Source organism: Labeo rohita, chromosome 5 (assembly GCF_022985175.1).
Source record: "Labeo rohita strain BAU-BD-2019 chromosome 5, IGBB_LRoh.1.0, whole genome shotgun sequence".
NCBI classification, from domain to species: Eukaryota; Metazoa; Chordata; class Actinopteri; order Cypriniformes; family Cyprinidae; genus Labeo; species Labeo rohita.
In genome coordinates, this window is record NC_066873.1 from 26,583,921 (window position 1) to 26,609,272 (window position 25,352).

The following is a 25,352-nucleotide window of genomic DNA, read 5'->3' on the forward strand; positions in this document are numbered from 1 at the left end:
CAGACCATAAAATGTTACTCATTTCTTATATTTATAAGGCACTAGGTCCATGGCTGAGTAGCTCTACTTCTTCTCAAATAAACATTCAACTTGTGTAAAAGCCATTGCACTTATATTTTACATATATTTGCACATGCAACATTTGACAGACCCAAAGACAGCAGAAAAAGGCAAAAACATTTTTATGCACAAGAACAAATTATGACGAATAATCCCCTCAGCCAACTTGAAACAGAAATTAAAATGTTATAAGCAGAATTAAAAAGACTTATATTTATTAAAAGCATGTTAATGTGAAAATTTACAACATTGTACAAAGAACAAAGTAAATGTCACTATTTACCTTATGGCATTAAAACATTTTTTGTATGATTACATTTAATATCTAATATACAATGAAGAGTCACATGAGCTTTTTGTTTTTTAATTTTTTAAATCACAGGTTCACCATAATGCAGAAACTTTTTGATACATTTTTTGTACTCATTAAAAGTAAACACAAATCAGCCAAACCTGTTGACAAACCTAACTGAATTTTTGTCTGTTTGTACAAACAGAATGCCAAAACACAATTATATGAAAATTTAAAGATTATCATTTAGTGTTAAGGCTCATTGAAGACCGCAGTCCAGTGGAGTCCAGGCAACTCTGGTTTGGACTGGTCAAATACTAAATAATAATCTCTTCTTAAAACTCCTGTCCTTTTGAGCACTGTTGTAAACTCAAATATCTTGACTGAACTGGTCAAAGATCAAGTCTAATTGACATAATCATCTTTAAAGCTTCGCTTTGGGCGTCTGCTCCAGGAGAGTCTTCATGTCTACCAGAGCGTCCTCTAGTCCTTGGGCCAGATGTGCCGCGTTAGTGTCCTGGCAGCTGTTGAAAGCGGAGACTGCAAAGTTAATGTGGGTATCCATGGGATTGTAGCACACACCATATCCGTCCGGTACCACTGGGCCGAAGCACATCACACAGTCAGTTTTAGCTGGCACCTGGGAGAGTAAAGTGGAAAAAGTACAATTAATAATATGCAAGACGATAAATTTTACATGATCTGATGTTTTTAGTTTAACAGCAATATCATTTTAGCAGTTAATGATACTACGCATGCATTTCACTTCTTACTTCTGACCCTGGATCAGAGAGCTCCGTTTGACAGTACCTGACTGGTGGAGAGGTTGTAGTGCAGTGCCACAGCATATGAGGTATCCATGAATATCTCTGGAAGGGCAGCCAGGTCCTCAATAGCCTGCAATTTCAGTCCGAGCAAATGTCTGTCGATGGCTTGACCTCGGATGGCCTGCACATCCACGTGTGATGGAGAATAAGGAATATATTTAGTGCACACCAATAATGACTAATATATGTCCTTACTGTTCATCATCTGAACATCACCAGCATGCATTTACTCACCATGTCTGTGTAAGCTCTGTGTCCTTTAATTGCTTTTTCCAACAGTGCCACTTTCTCTGTGTTCTGTCAATCAAAATGTCAATCAATCCAAACTTACAAATGCAATTGAAAAATAATAGGATGATTTTGATACCGATAGTCAAAAAAACAAGCTCCATAGCAAAATATTTATAAAGTCGCCTACTTACAGTGATGCAAACTACTGTTCAAAAGTTTGGGATTCGTAAGATTTTTAAAGGATAGTTCACCCAAAAATGAAAATTGGGTCGTTAATTACTCACCTTCATGTCATTCCAAACCTGTAAGACCTTCGTTATTTTTTGAAACACAAATTAATTATACAAATTATTTTTGATGAAATCCAAGAGCTTTCTGACTCTGCAAAGACAGCAATGCAACACATTCAAGGCCCAGAAAGGTAGAAAGGACATCGATAAAATAGTCCATGTGACATCAGTGGTTCAACCTGAATTTTATGAAGCTACAAAAATATTTTTGTGTGCAAAGAAAACAAAAATAACGACTTTATTTAATAATTTCTTGTCTTCCATGTCAGACGCACATCTGACAGTGAAGACTGACACGGAAAGAAAGAAACTGTTGAATCCTGTTGTCCTTACTACCTTTTTGGGCCTTAAACATGGTAATTGCGTTGCTGTCTATGCAGGGTGAGAAAGCTGTCAGATTTCATCAAAAATATCTTCATCTGTGTTCCAAAACAAATGGTCTTACGATTTTGGAATGAAATGAGGATGAGTAATTAATGACAGAATTTTCATTTTTGGGTGAACTATCCCTTTAACTTTTTTCCAAAAACAGTATTTTCCGGACCCACAAACTTTTGAACTGTAGTATAATGCTGTTGAATGTGAATTCAACCATACGTGTTTGGCTGGGTCATCCATGGCCTTGACGAAATTGGCCGAGTCAATGGACGCTGATCGTATAGTGTCAGTTCGGCCCAGTCTGAACATGCGGAGGGAAGCACTCTCATATGTAGGACAACAGCGGTTGTAGATCCTGAAACGGTAAGCGACAATCGACTGAATAAGCTACACTGATCATTCACTTCCTAAAAACAACAGAATGATGTTAATAGTTTAGAAATAAACACAGCAAATACCATTAACGGCAGTGCATACCTGTAGTATGCTAACTGGAGAGCAATCTGAATAAAAGCATCAGGGCTCATCTTCTGCGACTTTGGGAAATTTTTGCCAAAATGGGAAAACACATTGACTTTCATGTCTAAGTCATGTACCATGCTGCAGAGAAGGAAAAGAGAAACCTTCAAACTTTCGATATTTAACATACTGCCAATAAAACAATCAATCAAAATGTTGGTAATGCAGAGAATTAGTGGAATATCTCAATTTCTTACATGTTCATGTTTTGTTTGGCCTCCTCAATGTCGTTTTTGATCTCTGGCGTGATGTTGAAACGCAGCTTCTGAGGCATACGCAGCGGGACCATTGGGGTACGGACCATCTCTGACTTCTTCCTGTAAAAACATACGGTAAATCTTAGCTGCGTTAGCCATGCTTACAATCTAGCCATTACAATCACATTTAATCACTGTTAATCTTACATGTATTCCACCACATGATCGATAAGTGACACGATAGGAGGGCCCTCAGCGGGGGCGTGTTCATAGATCAGCCCACATGTTCCGTCCTCTCCAATAATAAACTACAAACAGTATTAATCATGACAATATCAGGATCTTGTACTTAATACATTTCTGTCAACATCAGTGATTTGGGCTTCATTTCTCAGCGAGAGTCCTTATGCATCAACACATGTGTCTCTAACCTGCAATGTTTTGTCGAACCAACGATTTCCGCTGTTCCACCTGCTTCCCCCTCCATGCAGCATCTGAACTCCAGCACGGGTGCGGTACATGTCATCAGACGCACGCGGCATGGGAGCATCCAGACAGACTGTGAAGATACTCTTCTGAATGGCTTTCACGGACTCCTTATTTGTTTTATCTGAAAGTGACAAAATAAATTAAGAATTGCCCTAAATTATGGGTAATTATCACACATTTTTTCAGCAAGATCAAAATTATTTGTTACGTTGGTTTTACTACTGTATATTGCAAGTTGTCTGAGCAGTACAGACAAACTAATTTCTCTAGGTAACAAAATATAAAATAAAAAAATTAGGCCAAAGTGGCTAAAGGAAAAATTCATTATTTTATCTTTGTTATTAAAAATAGGAACAAACATACAAATTACAAATACACATACACATACTATACAAATAAAACAAACAGTGCTTTACTTTTCATGTACAGCAGGTGTATTTAGCAGTAGCATTCAAGAAAATGAATGAATAAAGATAAAAATAAAACACTATATGCACTTCACTGTGTAAATTACACATCGATTCTTATTAAAGCAACTGTATTAAAGTTCTTCAGTCAGGAACAGTGAGTGACTTCTCTATTTAGGTTTTGTAGTAACATTAAAGGGATATTTTACACAAAAATAAAAATCCTGTCATCAATACGCACTCTCAAGTTATTTTAAACTTGAATGAGTTTCTTTCTTCTGTTGAACATAAGTTATTTTGAAGAATGTGGGTAACCAAACAGTTGCTGGTCCCCAGTGACATCCAATGTTTTTGTCCCCTTCTATCAAAGTCAGTGGGGACCAGTTTGGTTACGCACATTCTTCAAAATATCTTTTGTGCTCAGCACAAAAAAGAAATTACAACAGATTTAAGACAACATGAGAGTGAGTAAATAATGACAGAATTTTGGGGTAAACTATCCCTTTAAAGGAGAAGTCCACTTCCAGAACAAAGATTTACAGAAAATGCACTCACCCCCTTGTCATCCAAGATGCTCATGTCTTTCTTTCTTGAGGAAAACATTTTAAGATTTTTCTCCATATAATGGACTGATATGGTGCCCTGAGTTTGAACTTCCAAAATGCAGTTTAAATACGGCTTCAAACGATCCCAAATGCGGTTGTAAACAATCTCAGCTGAGAAAGAAGGGTCTTATCTAGCAAAACGAACAGTTATTTTCATAAAAATAATACAATTTATATACTTTTTAATGTCAAACACGTCTTGTCTTACTCTGCCTGGACTCTGTTTTTGTTCCAGTTCATGACAGTTAGGGTATGTCGAAAAACTCCCATCTCATGTTCTCCTTCAACTTCAAAATCGTCCTATATCGCTGTTTTACCTTTTTTGTTAAGGGTGTTTCATCTTCTTTGCATGTTCACTTTGCAAAGACTGGGTTGGTACTTCTGCAATGATGTAGGATGATTTTGAAATGATTTTTGAAGTTGAGGGAGAAAATACGATTGAAGTTTTTTAACATACCCTAACTGTCTTGAGACAGAATACACAGAGTTCAGGGAGAGCAAGACAAGACGAGCGTTTGAGATTAAAAAGTATTTAAATTGCTTTTTTTTAATGATCGATTCACTGTAAGACCCTTCTTCCTCAGCTGGGATTGTTTACAACCGCATTTGGGATCGTTTGAAGCCGCATTTAAACTGCATTTTGGAAGTTCAAACTCGGAACATCATAGCAGTCCAATATATGGAGAAAAAAACGTTAAACGTTTTCCTCAAAAAACATAATTCCTTTATGACTGAAGAAAGAAAGACATTATCTGTAAATTTTTGTTCTGGAAGTGGACTTCTCCTTTAATGACAAGTGCAGCATGTTTAGTACTACTAGCTTGCTGTCACTTTAAGAGCTGCACGCATCTTATATACAGGCACAAATCCGTTTTTCTCTCAGCTGTTTACTTTCACTTTAGACATAACCAACTGTATTTCTGACAGTTTTAGCACAATCAGACGAGAAAGATAACTTAGATAAATCTAGTAATCAGGCGCTGTTTGGCACCCCTACCCTAAATTTAACCCTAACCCTAAATTGAATTTTTAGTTTTTAATAAACTGAAAGCCTGTAGACCAGCATTTATATAAAATATTAATATTTAATATTATATCTGTAAAATTACAAATGAATAATCAATGTCCTGGCTAAATGTATTTATCAATTTCTTTTTAAAAAATTTCAGTAATCCCAAACTTTTAAACTGAAGTGTATATTATATATAGTTTTAGTTCCTAGCATTGAAGATACTAATATGTCTAGTTAAAAAAAAAGTGTTGGCAGTGCCCACCCTTAATGAGGTTGTTGTAAGCTTTGCCCCAGCTGTTGCGGTGGTTGGAGGTGAGGATGCCAATAGGCTCTTTGTTGGTCTGTAAAGACGAGTTCCAGATCTTCTCCAACTGAATGCAGATCTGGTCTACGGTCAGTGGCGTGCCGTCACTGTTATATACATCCAGGACAAAGAACTGCAGAGCAAAAAAAAAAAAAAAAAAAAAAAAGAATGAGATAAAAAAGTCACTTTACCATCAAGTAGTAAGTTGTATGGTTCTAATATGGTACTAACAGATCACAATGCTGGATGCAGGAAAACATTACATTTTCTTCAATTCACCTACCACTGGAAATTACCTTTGGAACAGGGACTGACCTGAAAGTTGTGCACTACAGTGATATGTGTGGGGGGTCTCTTGTCCAAGGCATAGTTGACTACACTGTCCCTCTTTGTTCCAGGGATCCGGCAGGACGAGAGCACCTGATAGTACTGGTTCATACAAAGTGGCTTTCCACCTAGATACTCCACTGGCAATGTTTCACTAATCAAAAAGCAAAGACATCATGTCTGACTGGACCATCTGAACTTTATACGCTCATGAATTTAATCAATAGTAATAGTCACGTTTATCCAAAGCACATTCAGAGAACTGAATGATTTATGACAGCACAGGGAAAGTAGGTAATGTGTCACTCACTTGTCAATCATGCTCTTGAAATCTAAAACTCCAGCGATTAATTTAGCAGCATATCTGTGAGGGGAAAATACTTTTAGTTTCTTACACTCATTTTTGAACAAGTTTAACACCAACATAATGCCAATGAATTACACTACTATAAATACAGTAGCGCCTGCTGTGTCTTTGGCTGGTATGACTTATGATATTGACAGAACACATCTTACTGCTAATCTGTGAGCAGTTTTAGCAGTTATATGTGAAAGCTGTCATTATAGTTCATGTGGGGAGACTGGATTTAGGCCAGCATTTTACTGAGAGCAGCGGTTCATACTCTCAACTTGCCTCAACTTGGCACTTGGCAAGAGAGGGTTAGTCTGTATAAAGGTCACCATAATTGAAAATAACTGCCTCACCCTGCAATAATGCTACTATGGGTCATTGCCTGTGGATTTATTTCATGTGAATGACCACTGAATAATATTTATGTTTTAAAGTTCTTGCAGCCGTCAGTAGCAACACCAAGGTCATGGTTTTGATTCCCAGGGAGCATGAATACTTATAAAATGAACATGCGAGAAAAAAAAAAAAAACAACAACAACAACAACAACTTTATTTATTATTTTATTTTGTTACATATATAACAAAACAAAATAATGTAGTATTTTTAGTATTTTATCATTTTTTTTATTTATTTTTTAAGCATATAATTAATAAACTTTTTTAAGGTTTATACGTTAAACAAGGAAAAACTTGCCACCATATTGAAAAAAACAACTAAATACTTAATGTATGAAATATATCTAAAAACTTATTTTATTATATTTATTATCACAAGTTGCTTGTTGTATTTTAGACATTTCACTGGAAAACATATGCACATAAAATACATTTATAGGTAAGCAAAGTATATTAAAAATAAATACAATAAAAATACAATAATAAAGTGTATGACTTCAATCAGGGTCATAAATATCTATAAAAATATTTATTTTAAAATTCAACTATATTTTTTATTTTAAAGTAAAATATATCAATAAATACATAAAATAAAAAGGTTTTCAGTGCATGATTTTAATCAGTTTTACAGCTATCTATCTGAAAGTTAAAATATAAAAATGTTAGATGTTTGAGTAACATATAGTAATAAATAAACAAAAAGTGTATGACTGTTAGCAGTTTAAAAAAATATATATTTATATGTTTAAAAAAAAAAAAAAAAAACGGCAAAATAACCTAAGCCAGGATTAGGTCATAGTTCAATTAGGGCATTTAAGTAATTTCTATAAATGTGTCTTAGGAAAAAACCTTACTGGTGTGCATCTTGAGACAAAACAAAGGCATTTATATACTTTATGATCAGTCAGTGCAAGTTTCTTTCAGCTGAAACTTAAACTTAAATCTAGGGCTAGGCTTAAGCCTTGTTTGTGAAACTGGGGGATACATTTTTTCATTTTAAGCTAAATATATTAACAAATAAAATAAAACTCAAAAAAACTGTATGACTTTAATTAATTTCTATTAAAACCTGGGTAGGCACATAACAACACACTTTTAGTTCTAAAGAACAATGTCTGACCAACTAAATGACCTGTGTTAAAATTAGTTGACTATTCCTATATGAATCCACACTGGTCTGACCTCATTTGGCCTTGACGATCACTGAACTCCATACGGGGAAGAACGACCCCAGGACTTGAATGGACAACAACAGGCATCCGGTAGTCTAGGTAGGCTGTTTGTAACCACCAGTCAGAGAGCTAGCAGTGGAAATGAAAGACACAATAGTACATAAGAAAAGAGTTAGTCTGGCCGATCACAGCGGGCTCCTGACAAAGCATCACCTAGCAAGTTTTTACCCAGTTTTCCAACTTCTTCGCTCGTAGCTCCAGGCCCTTCTGTAGCCTCTCTCCTACACCGCCGGGCTTCTGAAACTCCTCCAGCAGTTTCCGGGTTTGATTCAGCTCCTCCGGGTCCACAATGGGGGTCAGGGCAGCCAGATAGCGTTCGCATGTTTGTTGCAGCGGTGGCACTGGAAGCTTAGGAAGACTCTCTTGGTGGGCCAAGTATCGACCAACGATATGTGTCACTGACACTGGTTTTACCAAGCTGGAGGGTTTCACCATGCCAGCCTTAACCTAAAAATACCCCAGATGATATAACACCAGCTGTATTATATAATAAATGATAAAGATGCATAGATAATATAGCTTTTATATATATATATATAATTATAACTTTTTTGTTCAGTTTCACCTTAGAAATAGATAATATGATACTTTTGTCTTTGTAAATATTTTTTTAAAGATATTATCATATTAGTACCCAAAAGTTCAATTAGTACCAATAATTTACACAAGTGTACATTACTAAACTAATCCAACTGGAAATCCGTAATACTCAGACATAAAACACATGAGTCAGCACATGACTGCCAACAGTGCAACATGTAATAACACTATTCCGCTGTCATTAAAAACTTAAAAGCTTTATTAGAGACCATTTACACATTCACACGATGTGTTAGGTAACTGCATTGAGTATTTAAGCAGCTGTCAGTGAACACTGTTTTATCACTGCCATGAATTGTGTCGGCACTTCCTACTGTCTTTAGCACTACCGCTATCTAAGCATAAACAACCTGAATGTCAATAATGAACTCGGTTCAGGCTGTCAGCTAACCTTGTTATGTCAAATAAACGTTTAAACTATGTTTAAAATTCCAGTCATATGTATTGGTTACTCACCATCGTCCTGGCAAGAATGCCCAACATAACTGAAGTTCACTAAAACGCCCCCAAACCAAGGCCTGAGAGGAGGGACAGAAGTGATCAGTTGCGGTCAGAGTCCACCGAGTGAGAACTGCAGAAACAACACGAGCGCCATCACTGCTGCGCTGCTCCAGTTCACCGCTGGATGGCGCTGTACTGACAAAAACACAAAAACAAAGCCAAGCGCCATTGCGTCATCATTCTGCTGAATGATCAATAGCTCGCAATAATCCGAAAGACATTTTATTGATGAAAAATAAAGAGGATAAAATTTAACCTAATCTTATAACTAAAAAAACTACTTGAAAAATTATATACCAGAGCTGCACACTTCGAAATGCAGAATTTAATAGAGCATTGCACCGTACATAACTCTGTTATTTTTCTATAACAACGCAACACTATATTGTACGTATACTGTACGTACATACTAAATATTAATACTTTTTTTTTTTAAAATATTAACATAAAAGAAATCTACTTATAATAATTATATAGTTATACGTCCTTTGAATCCTTAAAATTTTAATCGTAAAAAAATAATACATTTACAGATTACGCAAATCAATAGTTGCAGTAACATTTTTCTCATAGCAATTTACATTCGCTGATCAAGTTTTTAAAAAAAATTTACGCGAAACTGCGGGTGAGAGTTGAAGGGTCGTGTTTTCATGATCACAGTAAACATGGCGGAGACTGAGAAGTCGTCAGGTAGCTCACTTCAATCCAATCTTTATCTATACACGGATAATTCAAAAGCGAAGATAGCCGTGATATTTGCAGATTGTATATGTTGTTGTTCAACACCTGAAGGGATGTGCATTTGTTTGGAAAAAAACGCGTAATTGTGGTCTCACCGCGCCTCATGTAATGAATCGATGAGAGTCTGACAGCTCTGCGTCGTCGCGCATATATAACTTATTACGCCTTTTCTGCGAACAAATCACTTGATATTATATTTATTTGCTGTATTAATGTACTTACAATGCTATTTACAATATATTTTAGTGAGAGTGATGGACATAACGGTTGAACGCATTTAGTTTTAAACTTAGGTGTGTAATCCTAATATTTAGTATGTGACGTTGAAGTTTTAGTGTGTAGTATGTTGTTCTGATATGTTTATGTAAAACAGTGAATGTTAAAATAAAAAATGGAACAATATTCAGATAATTTACCACTGACAGTATATTCTGGCAACCAAATTTGCACATAAATGGGAGAAATTAAGGAACATTTTCTGTTTAGGACAATATTATAGGTTTTAATATTTCATGATCAGAACCAGCTGAGGTCTTTCAGGTTTAGATACACACACACATCCTCAGGCTGATGATACACACGGCACCATTTGAGCAATGTTGTTGGGCAACTTTGCAGTTAATGGCAGATAGAAATGTGTTGTTTTGCCAACTTTGCCAAAAAATCGCCCGGCAGTATTGCTTAAAAAGTTCCCCAAGTATGGTCAGCTTCAGACTGCCTTTTATACTATAAACTCTTTGTGTAAGGGAATTATTATAAGGGTGATTTAATGCAGTTGGCTGCTGGTTCCTCATCCTTCCCACTATTCTTTGAAATCAAGTAGAAATATATATAGGTGAAATTGAAATTCAATCAGTTAGTCGGTATGCTAAAAAAATGTCAAACTACAGAATGTTTTGAGATTGTTATATATTATTAATGTATTATTATTATATTTATTTTGATCTTTTTACTTTTTTTTAACTTTACTTGTACCCCAGCTCTTACTAAAACGCAAATTGTTCTGTACATTGGTACAAAAAGTCATGAAGTGCACTTATCAAACCACAAGAAATACAAATTTTGCCACTGTATAATTAATAATAGTTAATGCATTAAGTGAGATGTGTGAAACTACTATTATCTTTAATGCACAAGGCGCTCTAGATGGCAATAGCATACATCAGGTGTGCCCAAACTCTGTCTTGAAGGGCCGTTGTCCTGCAAAGTTTAGCTCCAAACCCAATTAGACACACCTGAACCAGCTAATCAAGCTCTTACTAGGCATACTAGAAACTTCCCAGCAGGTGTGTTGAGGCAAGTTGGAGCTAAACTATGCAGGACACCACCCCTCCAGGACTGAGTTTGGGCACCCCTGGCGTACATACAATCAAAATGTGGATCGGGACCTACATGAATGCATGTTTGCGTCATTGCATCCTACAACTCTTATCTATCAAGGGCTGTGGGAAACTTCTTCAGTCCTTTCTGTCCGTATAACCATACAAGATTACCGTACAAATGCTGGGAATTATAACCTTATGTTTTGATGGTGATTAATATTACTAATACTCCGTTTTTTTGGGGGGTCTGGATAAATGATTCCCGAAAAGACATATCCTTTGACAGAATTTAAAAATAAAATATAACCATTTAATGAAGTTATATGAAATTTATAAAGAGTTTAGAATTGCAGAAACCACTTTTAACTAAGTTGTTATCTGTTCTTATTAGTTTCATTGTTAGTATTAATCTAATTTTAATTTGACACTAAAATTGGATGTGTCCATCATATTTTTTGTCTCTTGCACAGGCTCCTCCCATGAGGATGACAAGCCTCCCAATCCTGTCAGTTTCAACTTCATGGTGCCAAAGAAGGAGATCAGCATGGTGCCTGATATGGGCAAATGGAAAAGATCACAGGTATGTTGTACAACCCACTATGAGAGCAGTTTATCTGCTACCTGGAGAGATGGAAAAATAGCTCATTAATTTTCAGTCTTACCACAGTATCTCTAGAGTTTAAAGATAATAATAGGAATCTCTATTGTCTGACATACTTTTTTGTGTGGCTAGTTACAGCAGCAGCACCAATACACTTTAAAGAGACAGTCCAAAATAAAAAAATAAAATTAATGAGAAACTCTGCGCATATTAAAAGTTCACTCATTATAAATGTGTAAATTTAGAAATTAAAATTTCTGGCCTATAAAGAGCTGCGTTATTATAGACTGAGGGCAGCAAAGTAATAATAATTATATTGATCATTTTTTATAAATATATATTACTTGTTAACATCTCCCTTAACAGTAATTAAACCCTCTTTTGCTTGCATTTGAGCATGTTTGTGTTTTGTGTAAGTAGGCATATGCTGACTACATGGGATTCATTTTGACCCTGAATGAGGGTGTAAAGGGAAAGAAGCTTACATGTGAATACCTGGTGTCTGAGGTGGGTCACTGTACTGCTGTATGTTAATAAAAGTAATTGGTGCTTATGTTTTGATCATAATAACGCATGTTCATGAATCAGCTCATAGAAATGTGCTTGCATGCTTTTCTTTGCTATTAGACAGTGGAGAAGTTGCTTGCTATGTTGGGAACTTTAGATCGCTGGATTGATGAGACGCCACCAGTTGACCAGCCTTCTCGCTTCGGCAATAAAGCTTACCGCACATGGTATGCTAAACTAGACCAGGTAAGCGCTTGTATGAATCAGAATAGCCTTTCACATGTATGATTAAGTGTTTAAAATTATACTGTTTTATTTTACTTTGGAATCAGTTCTTGGCCGAGCATTGCTAGTAATTCTGTTGTGTTTCTTCAAATTAAAACTTTTAAAGTTTTAGTTCAGTGTTTGAATGAGAGAGGTTGATGTTTTTACGGCAATGCTGTTCGTGCAAGGTAAAATGATGTAAGAGTGTTTTGTGTGTACAGGAGGCAGAGGCTCTGGTCACAGCCATTCTGCCATCAGAGCGTCATGATGCTGCTCCAGAGATAGCCGTCTACCTGAAAGAGTCTGTGGGCAACTCCACTAGGATTGACTATGGCACAGGTTTGTGTGGGGATATACAAGTATAAATGTTCATTTCATTTCTTGTGTGTTTATGTGTGTTTCTTCATAGCTGTCTTTGAAGAGAAATGTTATCTTTGCACACTTTTATCTATTACTCCTTAATAAATTCAACTCTCACATCAGAGAGAATAATAAAGACAAAACAAGAACAACCCTTTTAGATTTTAACTTTAAAAAAATTAGCTATATGGACTCCTTTTCACAGACTGTCATGATGAGTTTTCATAAATATTATAAATCTAGCAATGTTTTTTTGTATTTGCATTTATTAAGTGTATGTACATTTATAACACTGTGCTTTGTGCTATATAACATTGGCATTAAATTACACAAAACTAGTTAACACAGCTGCATGAGTTTTTGTAATACAGTGACTGAGGAAGTGATGGCAAATTTGACATCTTTCTCTCTTTTGACCAATGTGAGCAATCTCTCAATATTTATTCCTCTTTTGTAAAGTCATAGAGGCACTTTCATTATTTTTCTTTTGCTATTGGAGCAAATGGGAAAAATGATATTTGCTGTACTTTCTGTTTACCACTATGGAAGTTTACTGAACTATGATGGCTTAAAGGGTTAGTTCACCCAAAAATGAAAATCTTACCTGCATGTCGTTCTAAACCCGTAAGATTTTCGTTTATTTTCTGAACACAAATTGAAGGATAAGTCCACTTCCAGAACAAAAATTGATAATGTACTCACCCCTTGTCACCCAAAATGTTCATGTCTTTCTTTCTTCAGCCATAAAGAAATTATGTTTTTTGAGGGAAACATTTCAGGATTTTTCTCAATATAATGGACTGATATGGTGGCCTGATTTTACACTTTCAAAATGCAGTTTAAATGCGGTCCCAAATGCGGTTGTAAACAATCCCAGCCGAGGAAGAAGGGTCTTATTTAGTGAAACGATCTGTTGTTTTCATAAAAATAAAAATAAAATAAAACTTTTTAATGTCAAATGCTCGTCTTGTCTCACTCTGCCTGAACAGTTTTTTTCCGGTTCGTGACAGTTAGAGTATGTCGAAAAACCCATCTCATGTTCTTCCCCAACTTCAAAATCGTGCATTATCGCTGTTTTACCTTTTTTGTTAAGGGTGTTTGATCTTCTTTGCATGTTCACTTTGCAAAGACTGGGTTGGTACTTCTGCAGTGATGTAGGGTGATTTTGAAATCATTTTTGAAGTTTTTCGAAATTGAGTTTTTTGACATACCCTAACTGTCTTGAGCCAGAATACACAGAGTTCAGGCAGAGCAAGACATGATGAGTGTTTGAGGTTAAAAAGTATTTAAATCGAATTTTTTAAATGAAAATAACGGATCGTTTCGCTAGATAAGACCCTTCTTCCTTGGCTGGAATCATTTACAACCGCATTTGGGATCGTTTGAAGCTGCATTTAAACTGCATTTTGGAAGTTCAAAATTAGGGCCCATATTAGTCCATTATATGGAGAAAAATCCTGAAATGTTTCCCTTAAAAAAATATAATTTCTTTACGCTCAAGAAAGAAAGACATGAATATCTTGGATGACAAGGGGGTGAGTACATTATCTGTAAATATTTGTTTTGGAAGTGGACTTCTCCTTTAAGAAATTTTTGATGAAATCTGAGAGCTTTATGACCCTTCATAAACAGCAATGCAACTGACATGTTCAAAGCCCAGAAAGGCAGTAAGGATATTGTTAAAATAGTCCATGTGACATCAGTGGGTTATCTGTAATTTTATGAAGCTATGAGAATACTTTTTGTCCACAAAGAAAACAAAGTCTTCTGTGGCATCAATGCACATTTGCGACAGTTCTTGAATTTTTCAGTTATGTTGCTGTCTACGCAGGGTCAGAAAGCTCTCAGATTTTATAAAAAATGTCTTAATTTGTGTCCCGAAGGTGAACAAAGGTATTATGGGTTTGAAACGACATGAGGGTAAGCAATTATTGACAGAATTTTATTTTTTTGGGTGAACTGTTACTTCAGGATTCAGAGAACTCCAGGAATGTAAAAAGGGTCCTTTATATACTCATAAGAATATATATGTTTAATATATCCTTAATGTTGTTCTTGTAAATAATCACTAGAGGGTGCTGTTGAAACACAAAACATTTGGGTGCTTTTGAGAGCTTAATTCAGATAATTCAGATACAGATTTCAAGGATTACAAACCTTAAGTACACTAAACAGTTCTTGTTTCATATAAAGTCTTCTGTGATTCACACTAAAAATATTGAAAGGGTTCTTAAGAGTCAATTATTTGATAATTAAATACACTGGTCATGCTGTATATTTGTTTCTGAGTGAGCCAGCAATGACAAAGCAGATAGAAATAGAATTGCCTTGCTGTTATTTTGTGGTACAGTGCTGTTTTATCTCATCACATCCAATTCATACTATAAGCTCACCAATCAGGTAAAATGCTGCGTTATTTGGCATAAGAAATAACATGTTTCTTTGTGCAGGTCATGAGGCAGCATTTGCTGCGTTCCTCTGCTGTCTTTGTAAGGTGGGAGCTCTGCGCGTGGAGGACCAGCTGGCCATCATATTTAAAGTTTTTGACAAGTTAGTGCATCTAATTATTCTTATTTTGAATACTTTGAATCTGCCAGCATCTTCACCAAACAAGTCTGCAATTTACTGCACACTAAATGCCAACAAAACAATTTTGACTATGTATTTTAGACTTGCATTTTGTGGTTGATGGTGTAAAGCTGTGGAGATTTCATTTGCATGAACCGTTATGATCTGATTGGCGTAGGTATCTGCGAGTGATGCGCAAATTGCAGAAGACGTATAGGATGGAGCCAGCAGGGAGTCAGGGTGTGTGGGGTCTTGACGACTTTCAATTCCTTCCCTTCATATGGGGGAGCTCACAGCTTATAGGTAACGACTCCTCTTTTGTTGCCTATTTTACTGATAATGTGTCGTGGCCTGGAGATGCCTCCTTTTTTAGTCTTAAACAACAGCAAGCTCAACTTTTTTTTATCTAGAGAGAGTTTTTTTAGTATTATTTATATGCTATTAGAATATTAAGATTTTGAGCTTTTATTTTTATGTATTCAGTTTTGATTTTAGTTTACATTTTTTGTGTTTTTTTTGTGCTTTTGTCATTTTTAGATTTTCTTTTACATTTCTGTTTAGATTTAATATTCATTTCAGTTTTAGTTTTAGCAATTTTAATACATGCACTGCTGTTTAAAAGTGTGGAATCAGAACAGTTTTTCATGTTTTGTTAAATATGTTTCTTATGCTCATCAAAGCTGTAACTATTTGATAAGAAATACAGAAAAACTGTAATTTTGTGAAATATTATTGCAATTTAAAATACTTTAAAATATTTTCAGCATCATTCTTCAGTGTCACATGATTCTTTAGAAATCATCAGCAGTTTTTTTTTTTTTTTTTTTTTTTTTTTTTTTTTTTTTTTGACCAGTAATACTTTTTTCAGGATTCTTTGATAAATAAAGGGGTAAAAATAACTGTCTTTATTCAAAATAGAAATTTTGTGTTACAATATACACTACTATACTTACTATTTGTATGTTTGGGTTAAGTACATTTTTTTTTTTTTTTATAAAGAAATTAATACTTTTGTTTAGTAAGGATGTGTTAAATGGATAAAAAGTGATATTAAAGACTTATATTGTTAGAAAAGTTCAAAGAAAAAAGAATCAAAGAAAAAAGTATCACAGTTTCCAAAAAAATATTAAACCGCACAACAGTTTCAACACTTGATTTTAAATCAGCATATTAGAATGATTTCTGAAGGATCATGTGACACTGCAGACTGAAGTAATGGCTGATGAAAATTCAGTGCTGCATCACAGAAATAAATTATATTTTAAAATATATTAAAATAGGAAACCAATATTAGAAATCGCAATAATATTTCACAATATTACTATTTTGTCTGTGTTTTTGATCAATACAGCCTTAAATACAGCCTTGATGAGCATAAGAGACTTCAATTTTTTTTTATTTTACTTGTTGTCATACTAGTTGTCATGACAACATTGGCAATTTTCATTTAAGTTTTTATCTACTATTTGTATTTTGTTTCAGTTTTTTTTTTTTTTTTTTTTTTTTACACTTTTTAATAGTTTTACTCGTAGTTAACATTAAAAGCACTGTACACTCTCAGAAAAAAAGGTACAGTTCTGTCGCTGGGGCTGTACCGTAAGGTACCTTACCTACCCCTAAACAGTACCCTAAAGGTACATTTTAGTACTTTGAAAGTACATATTTGTACCTTTTCACTTTGTACCTTAGGGTACCGCCCCAGCGACAGAACTGTACCTTTTTTCTGACAGTGCATACCTAGAGCTAATAAATGTATTTTTAAATGGCAAAATCCAGGTTCATTGTTGCTTGGAGTGGCAAACATGGAGACACCTAGTGGTCACGTTGTGTAACTGGACTGTGTTTGTTCATCTGTTGTGTGTAGACCACCCAACCCTGGAGCCCAGACACTTTGTGGAGGAGAAGGTTGTAAACGAGTACCACCAAGACTACATTTTTCTGGAGTGCATTAAATTCATCAATGAGGTGTGTGTCATCTGGCGTCTGCTCATGGAAAGACCTTTTTCCTTTTTATTTTCAATTTGTTAGAAGGATGAAATTTAGATCGCACACACAAACAACTCAGAAGTTCCATTCATGTAAATACTTACAATATATAGTTTAAAACTCTCTCTCTCAGGGAGGTTGTGTTTGGACTCCACTCACATGAGTCATTTCCTTCCTTCCCTGCACGTTGTTGTGAATCACTCCTAAGGCCCCTAGGGCCCACCCCCTCCTTTCTCTTTCTCTTTCCTCTCTCGCTCTCTCTCTTTCTGTTTCTCTCTCTTCTCGCTTTCCTTCTCCTCATTCCTCTTTGAGGGGCTAGTAGGTCTCTGGAAAGTCCGGCTTGACGAGAACACGCTGTGTGTGTGTGTGTGTGTGTGTGTGTGGAGTAAAGCCACACAGCACAGCCATTCATAAAGTGCTCTTTCCCAAGGGCAGCCCACAAGCCCCTCTCTCTCATAAAACTTCATGAATAGACTTCATAGTACAGTGAATTGATGATGATTGTCAAATTACCAATACTACATAAGAGTTAATGTAATGTTTTGATAATATTCTTATAATTTTATTACATTTACTTCACACACATACTACCAATCAAAAGTTTAAGGTCAGTAATATTTGAAACATTAAAAAAAGTTTTAAAAATATTAATATATAAAAAAAAAAATTAAAAATCAACAAAGTTTTAAACAGGAAAATTATTTATTTGTTATAAACTCTATGAAACTCTAAAAAAAAAAAATAATAATATATTATATAAACTCTATAAATTTTTTTTATTTATTTATTTATTTTACTTTAGTAGTGTTGCCACTTTTGCTGATATTAGTGCTAACTTCTGTTCATTTGTTTGTGCTCATTTGTTTCCTAGTAACCTTTATATTTCCACAACTAATTTAAAGAACCAATTATATAACTGTTGATATTAGGGGTGCTCCGATTGATCGGCTACCGATCATTATCGGCCGATAATCGCTTTGGGATGTTTGATCGGCGGTCTCTAAAAGGGCCGATCTCATAAACCGATCTAAAGCTGATGACGCACATGCCGTGAAAGGACTGGTACGACGTGCAGCAGCACCGTCTCAGTCTCTGTTCAGCGCGGGTAAAACAATTTTAATGCTGAACTTGAGGTACAATTCATATTTCTTCATTAAATTAGTTATAAAGTAATTTGAAAACCTAATGTGAGCCGTAATTTCACAAACAGCGTGAGTGAATGGCCGCACGCTCTCTCTCTTCCTCTCTCAAAAGTGCGCAAATGGCTTCCACTCACCACATCACGTCTGACTAGAAGCGAGCTGCACAGTTGACACAGGAATTGTTACTTGCACAATAGAATCAGTGTCGCATCGTCGCTAAAGTTTATAAATTTCATTTCTTTTTAATTCTTTTCAGTGTTTATCCATTCATCACTCGCACGCTGTCCTGGAGACTGGGCGCTCATGCACACTCGAAACGTACACACATAACACCACGTTTACATAACTTTGTTTGCAGTGTGTATTTTTTTCCGCGCTCATGCTAACGGATTAAAGCGTTCAAGATGCACATGGTTGCGGCCCGGCAGTGCGTTCCAGGAGCGGTGCGTCTGCACTAGTGTAGAGATTGTTTCAGCACCGAGTCTGTGCTGCACGCGCATAATTAAAGTGACAGTGCATTGTTTGCGGTTAATATGAACAATGACACGAAAATGTCATAATTACACCGTAAATGCATATACTTAAAGTCTACTGTACTTCACAGTCAACACATGGGTTTTTGGCTAGGTTTAAAGAAAAAGAGCACTTAAACAAGGCAATAATAATAGATGGCATTCGTAGGAAAACAAAGTTCTTTATTAACAGCAGGATTGCTTGTAATAAAGATTTAAATGCAAAGAAAAGGCAGTAGAACTGACTGTTTCTGTCAATGGTATGTTTTTAGTTTAGAATGTTTTTTGATAACGTAAGAAAAGTAGTTTAAATGTTTTGCCACTTGCCATTTAATATATAAATCTAAATGCAAGTAAATGCAAAAGTAAAAAACATTGAATAATGTGTTGCTTATATTTGTGTTTAAACACATTTATGAAAGATTACTGTACTGTGTAAAAAAGAATCACAATGCTGAAAAAGCATTTTCAATAAAAATGTTTGGATTTTAAATCAAAATAATGGGTAAATGTGTTTGTGGAAATTAGGCTTGTGCCGTGTGTAAGCTATTGTGCAATAATTGCACAATTCTAAAAACAAAAATGCTCTGCATGATCAAACATTTAGGTGAGATATATATCTTTGAAAATATCTAAAAAATGCCTCCCTTAATTTAAAAAACTCCTTTCTCACAAGAGCCAACTAAGAGGCAAATTCCCCCATTTAAAAAATAAAATGAAATTCACTCCCTGAATAAGTTTTTAAAAATCCTGGTTGGAGTATCACTATAAATAATTCTACATGATAAAGAGAAGGCTTTAAAAAGATCTGTATCGGTGATCGAATCGGCAGATACTGCTTTCTGTGATCGGCGATCGGTAATCGGCCTCGAAAATCCTGATCAGAGCACCCCTAGTTGGTATATTGGTATTTCATTCTTGTTTTGCTGTTTTTTTTACTGTATTTTTTGCTGATCTGTAGTAAACACAAACATACTTTTTATCTTAGCAACTTTTCATCACAGTTAAAAGTGAATATCTTATTCAATGTATACTTTAAAAAAAAACCCTGCAAAATTGTTGTTGTGGTTGTCAGAATTTTACTGTAAAAAATATGGTTGCACCATTTTGGTTTTATGGATTTAACTTAAATTTACAGCAAAAAAAAAAAAGTCATTTCTGATATAATGATATAAACTGATATAATGTTAATATACTGACCAATTGAAGGACTGTAATCTGTTTTGTCCATTTGTGGTACACTGATAACCACCAAAAGCACGTGGTGATGAGAAAGTCACGTGATGAACCAAAGGTCATTACAAGCAGTTTTTAAATACTAACATATATAGAAGCTGCACAGTGTCATTCACACAAACACTAAACACCATCATGGTAACACACATGAAACTAAAATAATGAAATAAACATTCATTTAACAACATTAGATGTAACATACAACCTTAATGTACAAAACTGATAAGATAAAAACTAAGAAATGTAAGATATACGTTCTCTTACTACCGTAAAATTACATGTAATGTGCAATACAGTTTTTCACTATATATAGTAGAGGAACTTACCGTTAACCAATTAATAGGTTTTTACTGTAGCATTTTTACAGTCTTTTACTGTTAAAATCACAGTCATTTTTTTTAGTGTATTTTTTACTGTGAATTGTTGAGTTTCAAATTGCTCCATTAAATCCAGCTTTAAAGAAGTCCACTTCCAGAACAACAATTTACAGATAATGTACTCACCCCCTTGTCATCCAAGATGTTCATGTCTTTCATGTCATGTTTGAGGAAAACATTTCAGGATTTTCCTCCATATAATGGACTGATATGGTGCCCCGAGTTTGAACTTCCAGAATGCAGATTAAATGCGGCTTCAAACGATCCCAAATGCGGTTGTAAATGATGAAGGGTCTTATCTAGCAAAACAACTGGTTATTTTCATAAAAAAAAAAAACTTTTTAAATACTTTTTAATCTCAAACGATCGTCTTGTCTTGCTCTCCTTGAACTCTGTGTATTCTGTCTCAAGACAGTTAGGGTATGTTGAAAAATTCCAAACGTATTTTCTCCCTCAACTTCAAAAATCATTTCAAAATCATCCTACATCACTGCAAAAGTACCAACCCAGTCTTTGAACATGCAAAGAAGATCAAACACCCTTAACAAAAAAGGTAAAACGGTGATATAGGACGATTTTGAAGTTAAGAGAGAGCATGAGATGGGAGTTTTTCGACATACCCTAACTGTCATGAAATATAAATTGTATTATTTTTATGAAAATATCAGATTGTTTCGCTAGATAAGACCTTCTTCCTTTGCACAACTGCATTTGGGATCTTTTGAAGCCACGTTTAAACTGTATTTTGGAAGTTCAAACTCGGGGCACCATATCAGTCCATTATATGGACAAAAATCCTGAAAAGTTTTCCTCAAAAAACATAATTTCTTTACGACTGAAGAAAGAAAGACATGAACATCTTGGATGACAAGGGGGTGAGTACATTATCTGTAAATTGTTGTTCTAAAAGTGGACTTCACCTTTAATGCTGATTGTACTGTATATCTTAAGTTTACTATCACTAATCACTATGTATTTTTCCTTCTTTAGATGAAAACAGGCCCTTTTGCTGAACACTCGAATCAGCTGTGGAACATCAGCGCTGTTCCTTCTTGGTCCAAAGTCAATCAAGGTCTCATACGAATGTATAAAGCGGAAGTGAGTATCATGGTATTGTAAACATTTTCACATGTCAGGAGTAAATGTGATAGTGACTCCTTATATCAAGTGCATAAATGATACATTGGTAGTTAGTGCACTAAATACTGCTCTAAAAAATGAATAAACATTCTGTTCAAAGAGCAGCACTGCAGGCTACTCACTCCCACAGTCTACATGTGACATTTCTAAATGTGTCATTACAAATGCCAAGCTGTGGATTCTCAGTCTGTGAAGTTTTAAGACCAGAGCTGAAAGAGTTAACTAAGCAAGCATGTGTGTTTCGAGGGGAAGAACCGAGTGCCCCACCCCCTCCTCCAGAGCCCACATCCTGTGTTGTTGAGAAGACGGCTGTGCTCCCTCCCCCTTCTCTCCCTTTAGCGCAGAGCAAAGCTGAGGGGCCAGTCTGTCTGCAAATTCCCCTCCTCCTTCCCTCTCTCTCTCTCACCCTGTCTGTCTTTCCCCACCCCCGTACATATCACACTCTCGTTCTCTCTTTGACTCCGTCAGCCAGGGACTCATGACTGATACTGATGTCTTTCAAGTTAAATACAAGTTAAAGAGATGGTTTAAAACCTATTCATATGGATGTTATATATAAATATATGAAAGGTTTTAATTCAGTATCTGAGCGACATTTCAATATGCTTTTGTCTGAGTTTTACTTTTTTCTATATTGAAATACTCGCTGAGAGGTTTTTGATTCACATCTCTATTGGCCATATTTAATTAAATTGATCAGTCAAGACATTTATAGTGTTACAAAAGATTTCTGTTTCTGTTCATCGAAAAATCTTTCTGTAAAAATATGAAGCAGCACAACTGTTTGTGCGTTGATAATAAGAAGAAATGCTTCTCGAGCACCAGACTAACATATGGGAATGATTTCAGAAGGATCATGTGACACTAAAGACTGGAGTAATGATGCTGAAAATTCAGCTTTGCCATCACAGGAATAAATTACATTTTAGAATATATTAAAATATAAAAAGTTGTTTTAAATTATAAAAATATTGAATCATAATATGTTTTAGATCAAATAATTGCAGTCTCGGTGAGCATAAAAAAAGATACTTTACTTACGGACCCCAAACTTTTGAACAGTAGTATATGTCAATAGACAGTGCCAGTCAAAAGTTTTTGAACAGTACGATTTTTAATGTTTTTTAAAAAGTCTCTTATGCTCACCAAGCCTGCATTTATTTGAAAGTACAGCAGAAACTGTAAAAATTTTGAAATATTTTTACTATTTTAAATAACTGTTTTCTATTCGAATACATTTTGAAATGTAATTTATTCCTGTGATTTCAAAGCTTTATTTTTAGCATTATTATTTCAGCCTAATGATCCATCAGAATCAGAAATCATTCTAAAATTCTGATTTGCTGCTCAAAAAACACTTATTATTATTAGTATTAGTATTATTATGTTGAAAACAGCTGAGTAGAATTTTTTCAGGTTTCTTTGATGAATAGAAAGTTCAGGAGAACAGCATTTATTTGAAATAGAAATCTTTTGTAACATTATAAATGTCTTTATCATCACTTTTGATCAATTTAAAGCATCCTTGCTAAATAAAAGTACTAATTTCTAAAATTTTTCCTAAAATAAAATAAAATTATAATGACTCCCAAGATGTTGAATGGTATAGTGTATAATGTTACAAAAGATTATTTTTTTCAGATAAATGCTGATCTTGGATCTTTCTGTTCATCAAAGAATTCTGAAAATGTTTTAAATATTGATAATAATATTAATAAAAAATGTTTCTTGAACAGCAAATCAGCATATTAGAATGATTTCTGAAGGATCATGTGACACTGAAGACTGGAGTAATGATGCTGAAAATGTAGCTTTGATCACAGGAATAAATTGCATTTCAAATATATTCAAATAGAAAAGAGTTATTTTAAATAGTAAAAATATTTCACAATATTACTGTTTTTGCTGTAGTTTGGATCAAATATGTGCAGGCTTGGTGAGCAGAAGAGACATTAAAAATCTTACTGTTCAAAAACTTTTGACTGGTAGTGTATAACCTCTGTATATAGGCTTGTTCTGTTTGGACAACATAGCATTAGACATTTTAAAAGTTAGCAAATCTAGTCTTTTGCTGTGAAGTTGATTAATACTAGCAAACTGTTTCTCTGTCATCCTCTCACAGTGTCTAGAAAAATTCCCCGTCATCCAGCATTTCAAGTTTGGCAGCCTGCTCTCCATCCAGCCAGTCAAACCATGAGAGACAAGAATCTGCAGCTCATCAGAGAGCACAACCAAAACTCCAGCGTTGGACGAAACCGCTTCAGTCCCAGTTAACAAACCTAAATATGCATTCTCATCACCAGAGGTGCTTGGTCTTACTCCTGAAGATCTACTTTCCTGAAGAGTTCAGTTCCAAACCTGCTCAAATACATCCAACCCTAAAACATTAAAGTGAACCCGAAGACCTAGATTAGAGTATTTGAGTTGAGTTGAACTAAACTCTGCAGGACGGTAGATCTAAACAGCCTTGCTCTTCACAATCTACTAGTTGTGCATAGGAAATCCCACTTCTGATATTCCTCTTAAGTGACGCAATTTGTCTGTAAAGTTTTGTTTATCTAGTCCCTGCAAGCAGGACTAGTCCCTGCTACTTAGACATCTGCAGTGAGCATTCTCAACGCAGTTATGCACATACATTTTCATCTGGATTGGCATTTATATTTATTTATGTGTATATAAAGAAAGAACTTGTCACGATGAATGTTTGAAGGCTTGGTTTTGGTTTAATGAATTCTATTTCCTGTGTGCAAAGATGTGAAGCCAATGAACAATAATGTGTGTGTGTGTGTGGGTGTTTGTGAGTTCATGGAGCATCAGTGTCTCAAAAGACACTTGTAGTGAACTTCTTGCTGTTCAGTTATCATTGAGATTGCTGAGGCTTGTGTTCCTTGTGAATGGTTTTGATAAGTGTCATTTTTACTTATGTAAGACATTAATAAGTTGTCAAACACTTTAGTTTTACATTTTTGGCTGCGCTTGTTTCTTTCACATTTACTTAAATGAAAATCGGATGAGTAAAATGCCAAAAACACCCTTATTTAGTTTTTAAACAGCCACTTGTAGCTAATACAGCATAGTTTGCTAGATGAAAGCAATGAATTTGGATCCAGCATTAACATGATGCAACATTAGTAAAGTATATTTAATTTCGAAACTTCATTCTGTGTAAATCAGGTTTCAGTTTGCATCAGATCCAACGCAGAGGGGGTATCCTTTAAAGAACAAAGTAAACTCTGCATGTTAAAATTACTAAGATATTAGTGCAAATCTTTTGTTACTTAAATGAAGTAACTCTTTATACTGTTAGAAGTGACTGAAACATCTGTGAACACTTTTACATGAGCACAAATATCATTTATTCTTCACAGAGTAGTTCTGCACATTTGGTGAGCACTTTAAATTGATGAACAGTGTTTTTAAGAATTCAACCTTTTACATGGGTTATTATGGAACTAACAGACTTGTGATGTCTTTCCAGAATGCTTTGTTGGCCTACGTAGGAACTATTGACACCAATGATCTCTATGATCTACTTAGGATTACAGTGCTTTTGGGAATTGCAGCCCTGGGTGTTAA

The 25,352-nt window shown here is 35.0% G+C and overlaps 2 protein-coding genes across 2 annotated transcripts; one reads left to right on the forward strand and one right to left on the reverse strand.

The window, feature by feature from the left end:
• Positions 1-12: 12 nt before the first annotated feature.
• crata (carnitine O-acetyltransferase a) lies at positions 13-9,136 on the reverse strand. The gene is made up of 14 exons (XM_051109082.1): positions 8,976-9,136; positions 8,088-8,366; positions 7,870-7,988; positions 6,249-6,302; positions 5,927-6,092; positions 5,570-5,744; positions 3,226-3,404; positions 3,002-3,102; positions 2,795-2,914; positions 2,556-2,678; positions 2,298-2,433; positions 1,414-1,476; positions 1,163-1,300; positions 13-992 (listed from the first exon to the last, which is right to left on the reverse strand). Exons 1-14 carry the CDS (start codon positions 9,000-9,002, stop codon positions 777-779), a joined length of 1,896 nt encoding a protein of 631 aa, XP_050965039.1. The 5' UTR covers positions 9,003-9,136; the 3' UTR covers positions 13-776.
• A 529-nt stretch (positions 9,137-9,665) lies between these two features.
• ptpa (protein phosphatase 2 phosphatase activator) lies at positions 9,666-24,737 on the forward strand. The gene is made up of 10 exons (XM_051109083.1): positions 9,666-9,710; positions 11,554-11,663; positions 12,105-12,191; positions 12,312-12,437; positions 12,677-12,794; positions 15,266-15,365; positions 15,562-15,686; positions 17,248-17,348; positions 21,627-21,734; positions 23,899-24,737. The coding sequence occupies exons 1-10, from the start codon at positions 9,671-9,673 to the stop codon at positions 23,971-23,973; spliced, it is 990 nt and encodes a 329-aa protein (XP_050965040.1). The 5' UTR covers positions 9,666-9,670; the 3' UTR covers positions 23,974-24,737.
• The last annotated feature ends 615 nt before the right edge of the window (positions 24,738-25,352 follow it).

What these genes read in the sequence shown, in the direction of transcription:
- crata (XM_051109082.1), bottom strand. Translation starts at nt 9,002, where the DNA reads ATGTTGGGCATTCTTGCCAGGACGATG. An exon ending in GATCATGTGGTGGAATACAT is followed by an intron (nt 2,915 to 3,001) that starts GTAAGATTAACA and finishes ATGTTTTTACAG; the next exon opens with GAAGAAGTCAGAGATGGTCC. An exon ending in ACAACCTCTCCACCAGTCAG is followed by an intron (nt 993 to 1,162) that starts GTACTGTCAAAC and finishes TTACTCTCCCAG; the next exon opens with GTGCCAGCTAAAACTGACTG.
- ptpa (XM_051109083.1), top strand. Translation starts at nt 9,671, where the DNA reads ATGATCACAGTAAACATGGCGGAGACTGAGAAGTCGTCAG. An exon ending in TAGGATTGACTATGGCACAG is followed by an intron (nt 12,795 to 15,265) that starts GTTTGTGTGGGG and finishes TTCTTTGTGCAG; the next exon opens with GTCATGAGGCAGCATTTGCT. An exon ending in GGGGAGCTCACAGCTTATAG is followed by an intron (nt 15,687 to 17,247) that starts GTAACGACTCCT and finishes TGTTGTGTGTAG; the next exon opens with ACCACCCAACCCTGGAGCCC.